Raw genomic sequence first — 19037 nt, forward strand, 5'->3', positions numbered from 1 at the left:
CAGTAATCATGATATTTGCGCTTTCCTTCTTTTTTCTTTTTTTCTTCTTTTTTTTTCTTTTTTTTTCTTTTTTTTTTGTGTGAGTTTGTTATTGTGTTTCATATTTATGCATTTGTTCTTTATTATGTGTGCAAGCAAAGTCTTAATAGTTTCCTGGTGTAAACCTTTGTTTTCATAAACATAAGCATTATTGTTGTAGTAGAAGTTGTATTAGAATTGCATGCTTATTGTGTTTTGTGTGATTTATTGTGCAGAAAATCACATCATTTGTTCAGCTGAAGACAGAGAATGTTGGCAAGAACGTGTCTGTGAAGTTCTTTTCACGCTGCTTTGGGTATGTTCTTTTGTCTTTAACATCAGATATGTGGCTTGTTTCTTTTGTTTCTCTTTGGAGTGCTCAGTGTTGTTTATTTTTTGGAATTATGATCATATGATTAGATATTAGAGTTGAATAAAAATTATCTTACACTGGTCATTGAATTTTGGCCAACTGCTTTTAGTCTCAAGCCAGGTGAACAGATAGGAATCAAGAATCAGTAATGAAGCTCAGATGAAAAGAATAATTTTGGCTTTGTCTTTTATTTTCTGGGTGGCTACCCAGAACAGGACAAAAGGAAACAAGCAGAACTACAGCTGACCAGATGAAGTTTGTTTGAAATGTACACACCAGGATATACTGTATATTATTTCTGAAATCTTCACATACTTTCTTCTTGTACATTTGCTGCTTATCTCTGAAAAGGGGCTGGGGGTGGAAAGGTTGTAGGAATGCTGGAGTGCAGACTCCGGCAGGGGTCTGACATTCCCCGGCAGGGGTCTGACATTACTGTCCTGTGCAAACTACTATCCGCCTATGCGGAGAAAATGAAAGCAACTACGGCCGATAACCTCCCAGAAGTAGGTAATCTCCCCTTTGTCCCGCTAGCTAGCGCCCTCTTTTTCCGGCAGCCATCTCAACACCTGTTCCTGTGCACTGCATACAGCTAAGTTTTTTCATATTTTCTATCTGTCGATCGATTCTTTGGCATCCTTGTTTGTCTAATTATGTCTTCAAACAGGTCGATTGGGCGATCGGGCTAAAATTAAGGCTCGATCGCAATCGATTCACGTACACTGGGCCCTCTACTTAATGGTCCTTAATGCTGAGAGAGAGGGAGAGAGAGAAAGAGGGTGAAAGGCGGAACTAAACCTGATACTTCAGCAGATTGCAGGGTCAAGTCAAAATTATCTTTGTTGAAGACAAAAGAGTATACATTTTCAGCTTTTAGGTGAGCTGTATATGATCTGATTCATTCCCATCAATATCAAACCCTGAAAGGCAGGGGAATTGTTTTTTTTGTGCAGAAACAAATTTTTTTTTTTCACTTCTGTGCATTTATACATAATCAGTGTACTAATTTTGGTGATATACGAGTAAAATGTGGAATAAATGATGCTTATGTGCATTATTGTTATGAATATGTTAAGCTGGATGCTTTGTGTGTGTGTGTGTGTGGTGTGTGTTACATGAGTATAGATTCAAAGGTGAATGTTTCTCTGTGTGGGTTTTTTTTTTTTTTTTTTCAGACAAGATGAAAAGCAGACGGACACCTGTGAAAATCTCAAAATTGGGGAAAATGTAAGTGTCCGTTTTGTTGTTTTGTTTTGCACTTCTGTCGCATGCATTGTGTCAGGAAGGGTAGAGCGTTGGTTTCAGCTGGCCTGTCTCTTCTTGCCAAATCTTACGATACACATGGTGAAATATCCTCCTGTCCACATAGCATTCATCAGGGTTTGGAAACGGATTTATTTAATGACCTCCTCCTTTCTCTCCCCGCTCGCCCCCACTCTTTCTCTCTTTGTTCTGCCACCCTCTGTTGTTGATAATTTAAGTCATATTCTGATTTTTGTTTATTAACCTTTTGATTCCCGGAACTATTTGTAATTTTTTCAAAATTATCACCAACCTCCGAAAAGATAATCACAATAATTTTAATTATGCTTAAAACTATGTTAAAGTACATGTCCTCTCAAAGGAAAATGAATGGAGAATATAATTATCATATGTTCAATGTTGACATGAGATAACTCCCTATCAAGGGAAGATAACTCAGATTTTAAGGGGGGGGAAATACACAGAACATTTTTTTTGGAGGGGATGGGGGTGGGGGGGATAAGAAAACTCAGTTTATTTTATTTTATGGGTGGAATGGTGCTAGAATATTTGCAGATGTATCAGACCCAACATCCAAGTGCCGTTATGTTGTTTTCCTCCACTTTCATATCATTTGAAACATTAACACTTTTTATAAACACACACACACACACACACACACGCACACACACACGTACAAACACTCCCATCCACACACGTACAAACACTATGACCTGTTTCATTTTCTATTAATTTTTCATAGCTGCTATTGTCGACGTTGTGCAGAAAATCAAGCTTCTAGCCACCTCTTCTGTACCGTACATCCCGGCAGCCATGTTGACACGCTCAACAACTTTTGACAATACAATGCAAAAAGCACATCAAAATCAAGCCAAAACTTGCTGAGATATTGTTTCAATCATGCATCAAGACAGTCGCTGTTTGCAAGGATATAATCATATTCAAGTGACCTGCTAGACTTGAAAATGCAGTTATCCCTAAAGCATGGATACATCTGCAGTCAAAAGTGAAGGGCTTGAACAGTTGCTATTACACTTATTCTCCATCTCTTGATATTTTATTTCTGTCACATTTGTAGTTCTTTATGTTTCATTTTCACCATTTTTATATTTCATTGTGTTTAATTTTCATGGTTATTGACATTTAATTTCCTTCACTCTTACACTTTTTGATGTACTATTTCCATTATGTATGTAGTTCTTGATGATTTATAACCACAATCTTTTTCTTGATATTCTATTTCCATTCATTCCATAGTTCTTGTTCTTTAATTTTCAAAGCTTTTATGGTTCTTGATGTTTAATTTCCATCCCTTTTATAGTTCTTGTTATTGATGCCCATCAGCCCATGGTACCTTGATCTGGTTCTTGTTTCACTGCTGATGGCCTGTTTCAGGTCACTTTTTCAGCAGAGGTGACAGTGACTCAGTGCCCCAAAGACAGGAAGGAATGGAAGCAAGGGCTGAGCATATACCCTGCAGGTCTTGCAGAGCGACTCTCTGTGGAACTGGACATCATCTGTGAATGTGAATGTGAAACGCCAGGTTTTGAGGTGCGTGAAATGTCTTTCCTTGAAGCAGATCATTTTCATGATTCATCATCATCATATGTTCAGTGGGTTTTTGCTTCATGATCAGTTTATTTTCAATATGTTTTGTTTTATTTTTCAGAATTCTCTTCTATAGGTTTTGTCTTTTTGTTTGTTGTTGTTTTCATTGTGAGTGTTAGATCACATTTTCTTTTAACATGTGAAATAATTTGTGATTGTGAAGAGAGCGGAGAAGGGGAAGTGAAATGTGAGAGAGGAGGAAAGAGTTTGGTGAGAATGGAAAACTGTTATCTTGTATCAGATTACTTCATGATAATTACTTAGTTTTGGGTGCTAGTTGTATGTGTTTGTGTTAAAAATGTGTTGTAAAGTTCAAAGACTGGATATTGGTGGAGGATAAATTTTCCCAAAACCAGGAAGATTAATGCTTAGCCAGCATTTTTCTCACTTTTTTGTTTCTTTTTTGTAATTCACTAAAGGCATCTGTTCAGTATTTGCATATGGTCTTGTCTGTCTTATCATGGGAAGTTGAAATAAAATTTGTATTAGTTGCTTATTTTATTTATTTGATTAATGAGTTGTTCAAAAGGTTAACGTCTTAATTTCTTTACATAGAGCCTTAATGGATTTGTAGATGTCATGCAACATACCTAGAGTTGTCTGTTTATACAGAAATGTTTCTTGGAGAAATGAAAACTGAAACTATGGCCTGGAAACTTTTAATTTATAAATAAAACTTTAAGTCTTTCATTAACAAGCAAAGACATGTAGGGTTAGGCACAGCAGTTTGACCTAACACATTCAGTTGAACATCCAGAGAGTACATGGTGTCAGAACAGTAATTGCTTGAGCCAGAGAGAAGAGCAGGAAGGAAAAGGCAGGGGGTGACTGGTTAACATAAAGGTCTGGTGCAAGCCAGCATTGGTAGTGCCAGAGAACAGCTGGATTTAATCCACATTTTTGTAAACGGGTAACTGCCATGGGAGAGGCCCCTTGGCAGAATTGGTTAGGCGTAGGACATCTGAACTGATGTTCACTGGTGATCAGGGTTCAAGGGCCTTGTCAGCATGGTGTTGTGTTCTTTGGAAAGGCACTTGAGTTCGTTTTCCCTCACTTCACCTGGGTTTAACTCACTCAGTACGGCCAGTCCTCTCTTCTCCTCTACACAAACCCCTCGGATGTCCCGTGGGTGTCTGAATGACCCAACCTTTAGCTTCCGTCGTCAGAATTGTGGTATTCTTTGTAACATTCATCTCTTCAGTATAAGAGCCTTCCGCTTGCAATAATTTGATGATGGTAACTGGGGTGAAACGCTGTTAACGTCGTCTCTTTCGCCGTTTGTATGGAGAGAGTTAAATGGGTACCTGACTTTGGCTGGGAAGGTTTAAAACAGGTGAAGAAGAGGATTGCTACCCCACCTGCCAGTGTCAAGCCTTTGACACAGAAGGTGAGAATCCACTGCCCTGATGCCCTTTAAGGCTAAGTGACCTGAAACTTTTTAAACTGGTGTTGAGGGAACAGACATGTCAGTGTTAATGGATGGTGTGATGCAGGAAGTGAACAGTCCCAAATGTTTTGATGGAAACGGGACTTACGAGTGTGGCATCTGCTCCTGCAACCCTGGTCGCTACGGTGAAGAGTGTGAGTGTGACTCTTCAGAGGTCAGCAGCAAAGAGTCTGATGAAAAATGCCTGTGAGTTTCTTGTTGGGGTTTTTTTTCTTCTTTTTTTGAAGGATGTGATAGGGAGGGGTCAGTGGGTGCTAGTCTTTTTCAAGGTGAATAATGTCAGTATTGTGGACCACCAGCATTGTAGTCATTATTGTGCATTTGTCCTGTTGAATGTTTAAGAACAAAGGGAAAAAATCACTTGGTTACACACATACATGCACAAATGCATGCACACATGCACATACATAGACATTCACACATGCATCTGCACACTCTCACACAAGTGTGCACACACACATGCATACCTTCATGCACACATAATACGTATGTATTAGCATACACATTATAAAGAACAATTTGCTGACAGTGGAAATTCTTCTGTTGACTTTGGAATTCTTCTTTTGACTTTAAGACACTTCTCTCCATATTTGAGATGAGCAAGTTGAAGAAATGAATCCCTAAAGGAAGGGGGATAATCCTGCTTTGTTCTTTTCAGACACCCTGTTTTGTTTTGCGTTAAAAAAAAATAATAATAAAATTAAAGACCAAATGTTTGCTTGTCAGAGCACTTGTTTTTTCCAAAGTGTTTGTCATGAAAATGATATCACATGTACGTAGGGGGCTATACTCTGTGAGATATACATGTTGGATGCATGAATGCACAAGTGATTATGGGAAGAGGTCCCAGACAGATCATGTATTATTATTGATTGACATTGTTCCTGTGCTTTCAGTGGAAACTCCACAGTGACGTGCTCAGGCCGTGGACGATGTGAGTGTGGCAAATGCATATGTAATAACGGCTATGAGGGCCCCTTCTGCGAATGTGACAACCTGGCATGTGACTACACTGAGGATGGAATCTGTGGGGGTAAGCTGAGCTCCTCTTGGTTAAGAGCAACAACAAATAAGCCACATTTGTTACTGGTGTAACACGACTGCAGGGTTTAAGTTTCATGTCAGTCATCAGTTACTGCTGCATACAGTTTTTGAATGACCCGTCGATGTTATTGCCAGTCGTTCACTTGACTTATTATTTTTCTTATAAAATTGGTCATGCTAAAAGGGCTTTTGCAGATTTCTCTTATTTTCCTGCAAAACAATTACGATTGTAGCTTCAGTCTTAAAAACATGAAAAAAAAATTCAGCAGACAAGCACTGTCAAAAAAATATATATAAATTTGTACAGGAAATGAAACGAGGTACATTTACACAGAGGCATTGTCACTTGAATATTGTGAACTTTGGTGGAATACAGTGCTAGTGTAGCTTTTTACTTTCCAGCCAGTCTACTCAGTTGAGGATGGCTTTGATACATGTAGGACATTTTGACATGAGAAATCATCACTCACATGGAGCATGCCACCAAAAGGAGCTGCCTGATGTCAAGAAAGATTGAATGAGTGTTCACAACACTTGCAGTTTTGTACATTCTACGTACCTGTCGTCTGGGGAGTCTGAAGCTGAGAGATTTCTTCATCATTCGTGGGCAGTGTAAACGTTTGTTGTTTACTTTGTTGATGTTATGCAACAATGTTTTTTTTCAAGTAAAATCAAGATCCAATCAATATGTGTACAAGCACTCTTATATGCATAACCTTTTTTATTTCACAATTTGAGCAGGCATACTTCAATATGTTTAACCAACTTACACATTCTGATGTAAACATGATCTTGATAGTGCATTTGATATTCTTCCTTTGTATGGGACTACACAATTAACAGATCCACATTTTGCTGACGGGTTACTTCAGGAAATTTTAGAGACATTCTGCCGTTGTCAAGATTTGGATGTCCACAAAGCAAAGTGCTTGAACTGAGCATGATAAACTGAAGTCCTGTGTACAGCACTCACTTGGTGCACTGAAAAAGAACCCATGGCAACATAAGTATGTCCTCTGGCAGAATTCTCTTGAAAAAAATCCATTTCGAGATGGTGGACAAATATTTATGCATGCACTCTAGGTTTGAATAGTATATTGCTTTATGCTGCTGTTAAGCCTCAGCCTAGCAGGTGTGTAGCATATATGGATCTGTCCAAATGCAGTGATTCCTCCTTGAGTTTAAAAAAACTTAAACTGGTATCAGACTTATGCAAGTGACTGTAGATCTCATGTCTTCCAGCTGCACTGCTTTGCTTTTCTTTCTGCTTTTTCCTTTATGTTTCTTGGACCACAGTGTTACCACTTACCATCCAGAGCAGTCACCACAAATCAATGTTTCAGTGTTGCAGAATAAAGTTTCGTTTATGACTCGGTTGTACTTTCCATGTTCATCATGACACTGCAAACATTAGCACAAAGTCTCTGCACACACACACACACACACACACCTTTTCACATATCAGTGAGTTTGATTGGCAAAGTACGAATTCAGTTTCTAATTTTGGGGTTGTTGGGAGCACCGGGGGTGGGAATAAGGGGTTGTTTTTCCTGACCCTTTGTTTGAAAACGACCAATTGATTTTGTAGTTAATAGGTGAAATGACCCATGGTGTCCTGAACCTAACCTAAACTCTACTGCTGTATTATGAGATACTTGTGTGTGTGTGTGTGTGAAAGAAAATAAATATGCTGGCCTTTATCAGATGATCTCGAAATCATTATCATATTTCCTAACATTTCCATATTCCCTCAAGAAGTGCAAACTTATTTACCATGTCAGGAAGATTGTTGTTTCAGAAAAAAGACTCCTGTTATGGGATCACAAGTCCAGAATTGTTCTCTTTTTTGTAGAATAAGGTTGGTGTTGTTGATACATGGGTCAGGTAAATTGGAATGCTGATAAGGGACCGCTGTGTGGTGCAGACTTCAAGAGCCCTATTGAATGATTTTTAATGAATGGTACAGGAATTGACCACGGAATCTGCAAGTGTGGCGTGTGCGTGTGTAATGAGAAGTACGAGGGCGACACCTGTCAGTGCATGACCGGCAACAATAGCTGTATTGGCAGCAACGGGGTAGGTAAACCAAAGAGTGGTGTGTGTGTGTGTGTGTGTGTGTGCCTGCCTGTCCACCTTTCAGGGTTTTTCACTGCAGCTGGTTCCTGTGCTTTAGTGAAAAAGAGAAAGTTGGAGTAAAAAAATTGAGAACTGATATTTTTGTAGTTACACATGTATTTGTTATCAAATGACAGTACAAGCAAGAAAAAAACTCAAGTTGTATTATTTCAGAAACAGGTATGATAAATGTCAGATCTTGATTAGTTGTTGATTTTGGAAAATAAATGCTCTGAGTTAGTTTTGTAGAATTCAAGATGTAAGTTTTGCAGTGCCTGCATTTGTTTTTCTGTACCTTGTACTTACTTTTACATGAGCTGACTAGGAGAGATGATGTCAGTGTTGGATTTCAAAATTAAGAAAGTAATTTGGTAGTTTTGGGTTGGAAATGTTAATCCCTTGACTCTTGCTGTTGACCGCATTCGTGATAGAACACATAGGTGCTATGCTGTGCTGATGAACACACGCTTTTGTCCAAATATCATGCTCTCTGTTTTGCTCAGTGTGGCAAAAAATGTTATCTGCTAGGCATGAAGAATTCTCTCCTTTGGTCTTTCTGGGCCTGGGATGGTGGTGGGGTGGAGAGGTGCATTGTGACCTGTTCTCTCTCTCTCTGTGTCTGCCACTCTGTCTGTCTCTCTCTCCCTTCCTCTCTCTGTCTCTCTCTCTGTCTGCCACTCTGTCTCTCTCTCTCTCTCCCTTCCTCTCTCTGTCTCTCTCTCTCTCGTCGCATTGTAATGATGCATGTGGCCCATACACTACTTAAAGAATTCGCATTCTCTCTCTCTCTCTCTCTCTCTCTCTCTCTCTCTTTCTCTGTCTGTCTGTCTGTCTCTCTCTCTCTCTCTCTCTCTCTCTCTCTCTCTCTCTCTCTCTCTCTCTCTCTCTCAAAACTAAGATTACAAGCACAGTTTTTCAAATTTTCTGGAAAATTCATCAGCATGCAGCATTGCAAAATGTGTTGTTGCAGTGAAAGGGGTTTATGCAGGAAATGTTTATGGTTGTCTTTCAGCTGGAGTGCAGTGGGCATGGCAGGTGTCTGTGTAACAAGTGCTACTGCTTTGCCCAGTACATTGGCCCCACCTGTGATGATTGTCCTGTGAGTCATTGCTCCCTCTCTCTCTCTCTTGCCCATTCCTTTTCTTTCATTTATCTCTCACACACACACACACACACACACACACACACATACACACACACACACACACACACACACACACACACACACACACACACACACATACTTACACACACTCACACACATACACATACACACACACACACACACACACACATACATACATACATACACAAATACATACACACACACACACACACACATACATACATACATACATACATACACACACACACACACACACACACACACACACACACACACACACATACTTACACACATACACACACATACTTACACACACACACACACACACACACACATACTTACACACATACTTACACACACACACACACACACACACACACTACACACACACACACACACACTACACACACACACACACACACACACACACACACACACACACACACACACACACACACACACACACACACACTACACACACTACACACACACACACACACTACACACACTACACACACACACACACACACACACACACACTACACACACACACACACACACACACACACACACACACACACACACACTTACACACACACACACACACACACACACACACACACACACACACACACACACAGATGTGATCCGGAGACCCCCAGCCAAGTCACTGTGGGGTGATACAGCACCATCACTGTGCCAGGCACTGATGTACAGGGGCAGGAATATTGGGAAATAGACCAGGGGGCTGGCACCTGTGAACTGATGAAGGTCCTGCTGGAGACACTTGTGCCTGCTCAGGTGTGCTCCTTGTGGTATCGATGTGTGTATTTTTGTAAGATTCTTAGTTGTGTCCAACTATGACCATCAGGACCACAGCATAGGCGATAGTTGCTGTCTTGATTATGATGGAGAGTTGTCTTAACAGGTTATGTCCCCACTATCTTTGCAAGGAGAGTTTTAGGACAGTCGGCGTTGGGATGGTTCCTAAAGGCCACCTTCCCCCAGTAGCCAGTGCAGTGTTTCCTCCAAGCTTGAGAGTCATAGTCCTGCACAAAAGAATAAGCTGTGAATGAATTCCCATTGTTGTGGACAAATGATAGATCATGCGACGGGCGCAATAGCCGAATGGTTAAAGCGTTGGACTTTCAATCTGAGGGTCCCGGGTTCGAATCTCGGTGACGGCGCCTGGTGGGTAAAGGGTGGAGATTTTTCTGATCTCCCAGGTCAACATGTGTGCAGACCTGCTAGTGCCTGAACCCCTTTCGTGTGTACACGCAAGCAAAAGATCAAATACGCATGTTAAAGATCCTGTAATCCATGTCAGCGTTCGGTGGGTTATGGAAACAAGTACATACCCAGCATGCACACCCCCGAAAGCGGAGTATGGCTGCATACATGGCGGGGTAAAAACGGTCATACACGTAAAAGCCCACTCGTGTATATACGAGTGAACGTGGGAGTTGCAGCCCACGAACGCAGAAGAAGAAGAAAAGAAGAAGATAGATCATGCAGCTCTCACTTTGCTGTTGGCCCACATGCAAACTTATGTCAGTATCTGTAATGAGACAAGCATGGCACAGGTGTACTTTGTGGTATCAATATCAGACAAGGTAAGGCACAGATTCAGTCCAGTTCCATTTTTAAGGAGGCATCAAATTGTGCAGTTGATCATTTATTTTACACATCTGATTAAAAAGAAAACAGGTAGCAGGGTTCCAGTTCAGTGACACTGGAACGACTAAAGCTATGCGTTTTGTTGTCAGGCTGGTCCACAAAGCAGAACGGAGGGTGTGGGGGCAGGAAAACATGAGTCATGCAGATAAGATAAGAATAACTTTATTATCTCTTGAAGAGAAACTGCATCAGACATGACGAAACAAAAGAGCACAATTACCCCCCACCACCACCACCCACACACACTCAAGAAAACAGCATTACACATGATGTGATTAAACAGGAGCAATAAACATGAAACAAAATTTCATATGAAAATATTTCACATATCACTTTATAGGATCAGGTTGTCAGGAAATGGGAGTTGGTCATGAAATGGTCATGTCTTTTTTGTTGTGGTCTTCTGTGCAGGCTTGCCCTGGGAAGTGCGAGGAGAACAAGGCGTGTGTGCAGTGCGCAGAGTTTGACTCTGGCCCTCTGTCAAGTGAGGAGTGCGAAAAGCAGTGCAATCTGGACCTCATCGATTCAGAGCCCACGCTGCCTAGTAAGTCTGCTGCCTTGGGAAGTCAAGCATTCGCTGGTTGTGGTTACTTCATCATGATACTTGAAGTTTTGGCCTTGTGTTAACATACCCATCAAGGAATCGAAAAAATCTGAGCACACAGGATCAAACCCCACACTCACCAGTATTTTGTCCCCCTCTGCTAGACCCTGGTGATGGTCTGAATGCTAATCATTCAGATGAGACGATAGATAGACATCCCATGTGCAACATCACTTAGCACACGTAAAAAGAACTCACAGCAACAAAAGGGTTGTCCCTGGCAAAATTATGTTGTAGAATCCGCTTTGATAGGAAAACAAAAGCACTAATGGGCAGAGAAAAAAAAGGGTGACACTGCACTGAAGCGACACACTCTCCCTGGGGATAGCATCTCAGTTTCCACACAGAAATCTGTGTAGACAAAATATATGCTGGCTACAATACTATGCAAATTCAATTCATAGGGCACTTTTTGTTCATGTTTTTTTTTTTTGTTTGTTTGTTTGAGTGAGAATGGTTATGTATGATGTCATTTGCACATTGTGTGTCCGCACATGCATGAACAGAGTAAAAGCAAAAAATGATGAACAGAAGAATTAAATAGTAAATTTGAATAGATTGTTAAATCAGCTATGAGATAATGAAATTATCTTGTCACAGTGAAGCTAATGGACTGACTGTCCATAGAATCCAGTTCTGATAGATTCAGGGAAAGCTACTGTAAACCTCCTCTACCAAGAAAGAAAACTGACAGGTGACAAATGTGAATGAATGTAAAGATGCACAGATTTATTCTCTCTCTTTCTCTCTCTCTCTCTCTCTCTCTGTCTCTCTATCAACTGCTGAAAAACTATTCTTATTCGTATATTCGTATTCGATTTCCGTCCGTCTGTCTGTGTCCTATTCCTCCTCTCTGTCTCACTGTTACTCCCTCTTTTTCTCTCCCTCAAAAACAGATAAGAATGTGCTACTACTAATTTATAATTTTCTGTTAATTTCTTTACAAGCTACTTGTGTTCTATAGTCTGCAGTTCTCCGCATACTTCCTTCTTCTTCTTCTTCTTCTTCTGCGTTCGTGGCCTGCAACTCCCACGTTCACTCATATGCACACAAGTGGGCTTTTACGTGTATGACTGTTTTTACCCCACCATATAGGCAGCCGTACTCCGCTTTCGGGGGTGTGCATGCTGGGAATATTCTTGTTTCCATAACCCACCGAACGCTGACATGGATTACAGGATCTTTAACGTGCGTGTTTGATCTTCTGCTTGCATATACACACGAAGGGGGTTCAGGCACTAGCAGGTCTGCACGCATGTTGACCTGGGAGATCGTAAAAATCTCCACCCTTTACCCACCAGGCGCCGTCACCATGATTCGAACCCGGGACCCTCAGATTGAAAGTCCAACGCTTTAACCACTCGGCTATTGCACCCGTCATACTTCCTTCTGAAACTCATGGTTTGGTTTCTGTTTCCTGAAGAAATGTGAAGGCTAGGGATGATTAAACATTCTATGAATAATGCATTCATGTCCCCACCCCCATACCCCATAATGTTAGAAACATGTTTCATGATCTCAGTGATGCCTTATACAGTGTGAACTGAACAGTTGCATGGTGTTTCAGACATGTTGGAAACATGTTTCATTATCATTGTGTTGCCTTAAAATGTGTACTGAACAGTTGCATGGTGTTTCAGACATGTTGGAGACGTGTTTCATTATCTCTGTGTTAAAGTCTGTACTGAACAGTTGCATGGTGTTTTAGACATGTTGGAGACGTGTTTCATTATCTCTGTGAAGTCTGTACTGAACAGTTGCATGGTGTTTCAGACATGTTGGTGACGTGTTTCATTATCTCTGTGTTAAAGTCTGTACTGAAAAGTTGCATGGTGTTTCAGACATGTTGGAGACGTGTTTCATTATCATTGTGTTGCCTTATAATGTGTACTGAACAGTTGCATGATGTTTCAGACATGTTGGAGACGTGTTTCATTATCTCTGTGTTAAAGTCTGTACTGAACAGTTGCTTGGTGTTTCAGACATGTTGGAGACGTGTTTCATTATCTCTGTGTTAAAGTCTGTACTGAACAGTTGCATGATGTTTCAGACATGCTGGAGACGTGTTTCATTATCTCTTGTAATGAATTGTACTGAACAGTTGCATCATGTTTCAGATGTGTTATATACATGTTTCCTTGTCTCTTTGATGCCTTACAGTGTGTACTGAACAGTCAAATGAGGTTTCAGGCATGTCAGAAATGTGTTTCATCATCATTGTGTTGCCTAATGATGTGTACTGAACAGTCGCTTGGTGTTGCAGGCCGACCGGGCCTGCGCAAATGCCAGTTCAGGGATGATGATGACTGCCTGTTTTCCTTCGTCTATGAATACAAGTCCAAAGATGAGGTGCAGATTATTGTGCAGGAAAAAAAATGTGAGTCCCCACAACACCCAGCTTGTCCCTTTCGCATGCAGTTTGAATGTGGTTTTGTGTTCAGCTGCAGAAATAATACTTTTATGGTTAGTTTTCAGTGTCAAGGGGGTGTCACAGCATGTGATTGATCCATTTACTCAATACCATAATTTATTATCTTCATTAAAAAAAAAAATATATATATATATAAAAGGAAAGGGAGCACATACCAGATTTTTGAATAAGCCCAATGGTTTTAATGGTTAAAAAAAATGAAATTGGTTTTTGGAGAGCATCTCTTTGTAATTTTGTTAACTCACTCAGTACGGCCAGCCCTCTCTTCTCCTCTACACAGACCCCTCGGATGTCCAGTGGGTGTCTGAATGAACCCAACCTTTAGCTTCTGTCGTCAGAATTGTGGTATTCTTTGTCAACATTCACCTCTTCAGTATAAGAGCCTTCCGCTTGCAATATTTTGATGATGGTAATTGGGGTGAAACGCTGTTAACGACGTCTCTTTCGCCGTTCGTATGGAGAGAGTTAAAAGTGCGGAGTATTATGTGACTTCCTTGTTGATATGACGTGTGTACAGCTTAGTTTGTCCAGTGACCTATGCTTAGCTTACTTCTGTTTTACTGAGTTACAGTTTACAACAGTTTCCACATCTTTCTTCTTCATTACCATAGTTGATATGTTGATAGTTGCATTCTTCTTTTCCATGTGATGTAAATATTCATGGAAATAACAAAGATTTGACCTTTTTTTTTTCTTTTCTCTTTGTTTTTTTTAAGCACAAAATGTCCAGGTGATTTGGTGAGTGAACAGAGATAACAAAAATGCTGATTTTTTTTTTTTTTTGCCCCCCCCTCCTCCCCCCCCAACTGAAATTACACTTCCCTTCTTCTTCCTTCCTTCCTTCTTGGACTGAAATTCCTATGTTCACTCGTTTGTACGAGTGGGCTTTTGGATGCATGACTGTTTTTACCCCCTCCATGTAGGCATTTGCACTTCATATCGGGGTGGTTTTTCGTACTGTAACATGCTGTTGTGATGCCTTGCTCTCCACAGCATGCCCAGAGTCGGTGAATGTTCTGGACATTGTGCTGGGCGTGGTGGGGGGAATTTTGGCCGTGGGCATCGCTCTTCTGTTCATCTGGAAACTGCTGACCTTCATCCACGACCGCCGTGAATTCGCCAAGTTTGAGAAGGAGCGACAGAACGCCAAATGGGACACGGTGAGTTGCCTGCCCTTTCTCTCTCTCTTGCCTGTTTAGAAGGTATGCCCTTGCCTTGCTTGTTGCCAAGGCTACCGCAGTTAACTACCTAAACAGGTTGGGTTTCGTTGTTTTTTTTCTTCCTTTTTTTTTTTCTTTTTTTATTTTTATATTCCTTTATCCAAACTGTGTTTGAAGATATAATGATAGACATAAAGAGAAAGAGGTACAGGTTTGTATGCAGGATTTTCTTCACTCTTTTTTTTTTTTGTTTTGGGGGTGGGGGGGTTAATCCAACCATTAAGGTAGCCATCTTCAGGAGCAATGTCTAAATGTGACGTGTGTTTTTAATTTTCTTGTCATACACCCCACCAGCACATGATGGCCTACTCTTCTTCAAAAGGTGGAAGGGGGTTTAACATGCGTTCAAGATTTTTTAATGCATGCTTTCATGCACAGGAGCTCAGTTTTTGAGTCTCATCCCAAGGACAAAAAGGGGATTTGAGTCTGCACAGATGTGAAAGAGAAAATCTTGAACCCCAGACTTCGGAGCAAGAATCTGATGCCTTACCCACTGGGCCAACCAGGCCCAGTACCCAGATAAGAATCATTTTCACCCCCTTCCCCTTTCTTTCTCAGTTGAAAAAACATCAGATCTTAGCTGAATGAGAACAGTGTGTGAGTGCGTGCAAAGGCAAGTGTTATCACAGGGAGGTAATCCTGTCATGCTGCTCTGTTATTACAGGGAGGTAACCCCATCTACAAACAAGCCACGTCCACCTTCACCAACCCCACCTACTCCGGCAAACAGGGCTAAGCTCAGATGACGGCCACATACCATTTGAGAGCTACGCTGCTCTGCCATCATTGTGGGTGGAGGTGCTGGATGTATCATGGGAGGTTTTAGTGACACAGACTTTTTTTCTTTTCTTTTTTTTTTCAATAATGCACAATATTGGATAACTTTCTCAGTCAGCTTTATGAGGAAGGGTATGTCTGCTGTTGACTGGGGTACAGTTCACTGCAGCCAGGTGGGGATGTAGTGAGGAGGGTTGGGGTAGGGTGTTCTTTGGGGAAGTTTTTTCGGTTTTTTGTATCTCTTTATTAGGTAAATTTGAACGCAGTGTGCTTCATCAGCATAGAAAAATAGATCTTTTTTCAGGGGTAGATTTTTTTGGGGGGGTTGTGGTTTTTTGTATTTGGTCTGTGTCAATGTAATGCAGGATTATTGAGCACAATGAACAGAGGAGCGATGTATCAAAAATGATTATTGTTCTTGGCAGATATTTTAATGTGTGTTTGTTTGTTTTTTAATACAGACATTAGTGTACCACAGTAGCATCTCCAAGCTCTGCTCTGGTTCTCTGTGTGATTTAGGTGAAGCCAGATCTTCACTTCCCCACCACACACACCATTCCCAAGCAGAATTCGCTAGCTGTTGATAGTATAACTGCTCCAGCGTTTTTGCCTTGTCAGATCTGTTCTGTCAATTCCAGGGTGATGAACAAATATCTTTCCCTTTCATGCCATGGCATTGTTTTCAGTATTCTTAACAGTTCCTCTCTTAACTGTACACATATCCAGAAACCAAGTAGACGCTTATCTGATGATTCTTGGGAGGGGAGGGGGGGTGTGGAGAGCAGGGAGGAAGAAAATATTTTCATGTACTGACAAAGACTGTGGAACCATGAAAAATGGGCTGTTACGTTTAAAAAAATATAAAAAAAGTGTTGAAGGAAACTTAAGTTCAGGAGAAATGTTCAGTTTTGATACATTCAGCAGCTCATGAATGGTATCATCAGATAGTAACCAGGATTTGTGTTGTGCCATGGCTTTTCAGGGGACAGAAGTTTAGCAGTACAGATAGTAACCAGGATTTGTGTTGTGCCATGGCTTTTCAGGGGACAGAAGTTTAGCAGTACAGATAGTAACCAGGATTTGTGTTGTGCCATGGCTTTTCAGGGGACAGAAGTTTAGCAGTACAGATAGTAACCAGGGTTTGTGTTGTGCCATGGCTTTTCAGGGGACAGAAGTTTAGCAGTACAGATAGTAACCAGGGTTTGTGTTGTGCCATGGCTTTTCAGGGGACAGAAGTTTAGCAGTACAGATAGTAACCAGGGTTTGTGTTGTGCCATGGCTTTTCAGGGGACAGAAGTTTAGCAGTACAGATAGTAACCAGGATTTGTGTTGTGCCATGGCTTTTCAGGGGACAGAAGTTTAGCAGTACAGATAGTAACCAGGATTTGTGTTGTGCCATGGCTTTTCAGGGGACAGAAGTTTAGCAGTACAGATAGTAACCAGGGTTTGTGTTGTGCCATGGCTTTTCAGGGGACAGAAGTTTAGCAGTACAGATAGTAACCAGGATTTGTGTTGTGCCATGGCTTTTCAGGGGACAGAAGTTTAGCAGTAATGTGTCTTCTCTCCTCCTCCTCTGCCCTTCTCACCGCCATTGATCTTTGTTCTCAGCAGATGTGTAACAAAGTCCTTCAGATCTGCTGCATTGCTGTGGAAAGAGATTGTGTTTTTGGTTGGGTTTTTTGGGGGGTGGGGTGGGGGGGTTTGTTGTTGTTGTTTTTGGGGTTTTTCCTGGGGGGGGGGGGGGTTGTTTGGGGGGTTTTTTGTTGTTGTTTTTATGTCTGATTACGCAGCATGTACTTCAGTTGGAGTAAATAATTATTGAGATGCAATGAATTCTTCATCTTCAAATATTCATGGTCACATTGCTAACCATGACTGTAGATTGGTATAGTTTTAGGGGTTTTTGGGGTTTTTTTTGGTTTTTTTATTGTTTGGGGAAGGGAATTTGTGTGGAGGGAGGTAGGGGTTAGTGTGTGGTGAGGATTATTTTGCATATAACATGTAGTATATATTACATCAATATACTTTGACTGGGATAAATCTTTCATTATCCTTCTATTTAAGCTTTCTTATGTGTTTGTTTTGTCACAAGCTTAGATGAAAGCTATTCAGGAACACACCTGAATTTAGGATTGGACAACAGATTGGAAGGTCCCTCCAGGATGGGCAGTGTTGGCATAAGCAAAGAAAGTTCTCAAGATTTGAAAACAAAGCTCCAGCATGTTTACTTAGGCTCATGTGTAAATGTAGATGACTTCATGCAGTGTGGATGAGACCATGTAAATGACATCCCATGCTCAGTGTAAAGCAAACACCATGCATTGCAGCTAAATTTCCATGAGAAATGGTTTTTGATTCTGGAGGAAAAGGACAGCCTAGGTTTGCTAGTGGTACTGAAAGCGAACAAGGCATGTGTCATTGTATGTGTAAAGATGTAACACTGTGAGTGGTGGAAAACAGTGGTAGAAAGTGAAGCAGTGTGTCTGCATGCTAGTGATGAGCAGTGTGCACTGCTTAAAACATAAAACTGGATGGAGCATCATGGCATTTTCTGATGGATTTTTTTTTTCCAAAGCAAATGGTTAAGTGCCCACTGTTTCAAACCACCTTGATTCTGAAACTGTCAGGAGTGGTGATACGATAAGTTGATTTCCAAGATTGAAAAGTATTGAACAGATGTGAAGTGAAGTCATCTGGGATGGCAACTGCTCCAGTTTCACCCATGCAAAGGTTAGGTTTGTATTCAGGCGTGTGAGAAGAGAGAAAGCAGAGGACAGAGAGAGAAAGAAATGATTGTTTGAGAAATTGTGTGTTTGTGTGTGAGTGTGCAAGCTTGAAAGTTGCTTGAGGATATTAAGTTGATCTGATATTTGTTGTGCAATATGCAATGAATGTGCGTCTTACTGTAGTGGAGGTTAGGATTTGTATGCGTGAATGTAGTTTGCAGAACACTATTTTGACCAAAAATGTGAGTATTACAGCTCTTCCAGTGGCACAGTAAGTTATGCAAGCTGTTTGGTAAGGTCACATGCTTTGAGTCACATAACATTGTGTGTAGATAAGTGCCTGTCATACTGACAGCCTCTGTACTTAAATCGCGTGTGTGCCTTAGACGTTGTCCCAGACATCCCCGTCACTACTTGTGTTCAGAAGAGTCCTGGTCTGCCTGTTTTTGACCAGCCTCGTTTTTATTAAATATTGGACTGGCTGTCTTCATTTGTTTAATTTGGAAATGAGAATCCCCTCCCAACATAGTTCTTTTGTGTACATCTTAGTTCTTGTACTAACAAAAGAAGTGTTCAAGCTCTGGTGAATGTTTTAATGAAGTCAGTTC

The 19037-nt window shown here is 40.9% G+C and overlaps 1 protein-coding gene across 1 annotated transcript in view; it reads left to right on the forward strand.

Moving 5' to 3' along the window:
- The window catches only part of LOC143293437 (integrin beta-1-like), a 38696-nt gene extending 22888 nt beyond the window's left edge, over positions 1-15808 (forward strand). Inside the window, exons 12-22 of the mRNA XM_076604290.1 lie at positions 255-334; positions 1567-1618; positions 3050-3205; positions 4756-4895; positions 5606-5742; positions 7720-7829; positions 8881-8967; positions 11083-11215; positions 13539-13652; positions 14700-14866; positions 15591-15808. Coding sequence (XP_076460405.1) covers positions 255-334; positions 1567-1618; positions 3050-3205; positions 4756-4895; positions 5606-5742; positions 7720-7829; positions 8881-8967; positions 11083-11215; positions 13539-13652; positions 14700-14866; positions 15591-15662 — 1248 coding nt within the window. The 3' untranslated portion in view covers positions 15663-15808. The remainder of the gene's footprint in view (positions 1-254; positions 335-1566; positions 1619-3049; positions 3206-4755; positions 4896-5605; positions 5743-7719; positions 7830-8880; positions 8968-11082; positions 11216-13538; positions 13653-14699; positions 14867-15590) is intronic.
- Positions 15809-19037: the final 3229 nt, after the last annotated feature.

The sequence above is a fragment of the Babylonia areolata genome, chromosome 19, assembly GCF_041734735.1.
Source record: "Babylonia areolata isolate BAREFJ2019XMU chromosome 19, ASM4173473v1, whole genome shotgun sequence".
Classification (NCBI taxonomy): Eukaryota; Metazoa; Mollusca; class Gastropoda; order Neogastropoda; family Buccinidae; genus Babylonia; species Babylonia areolata.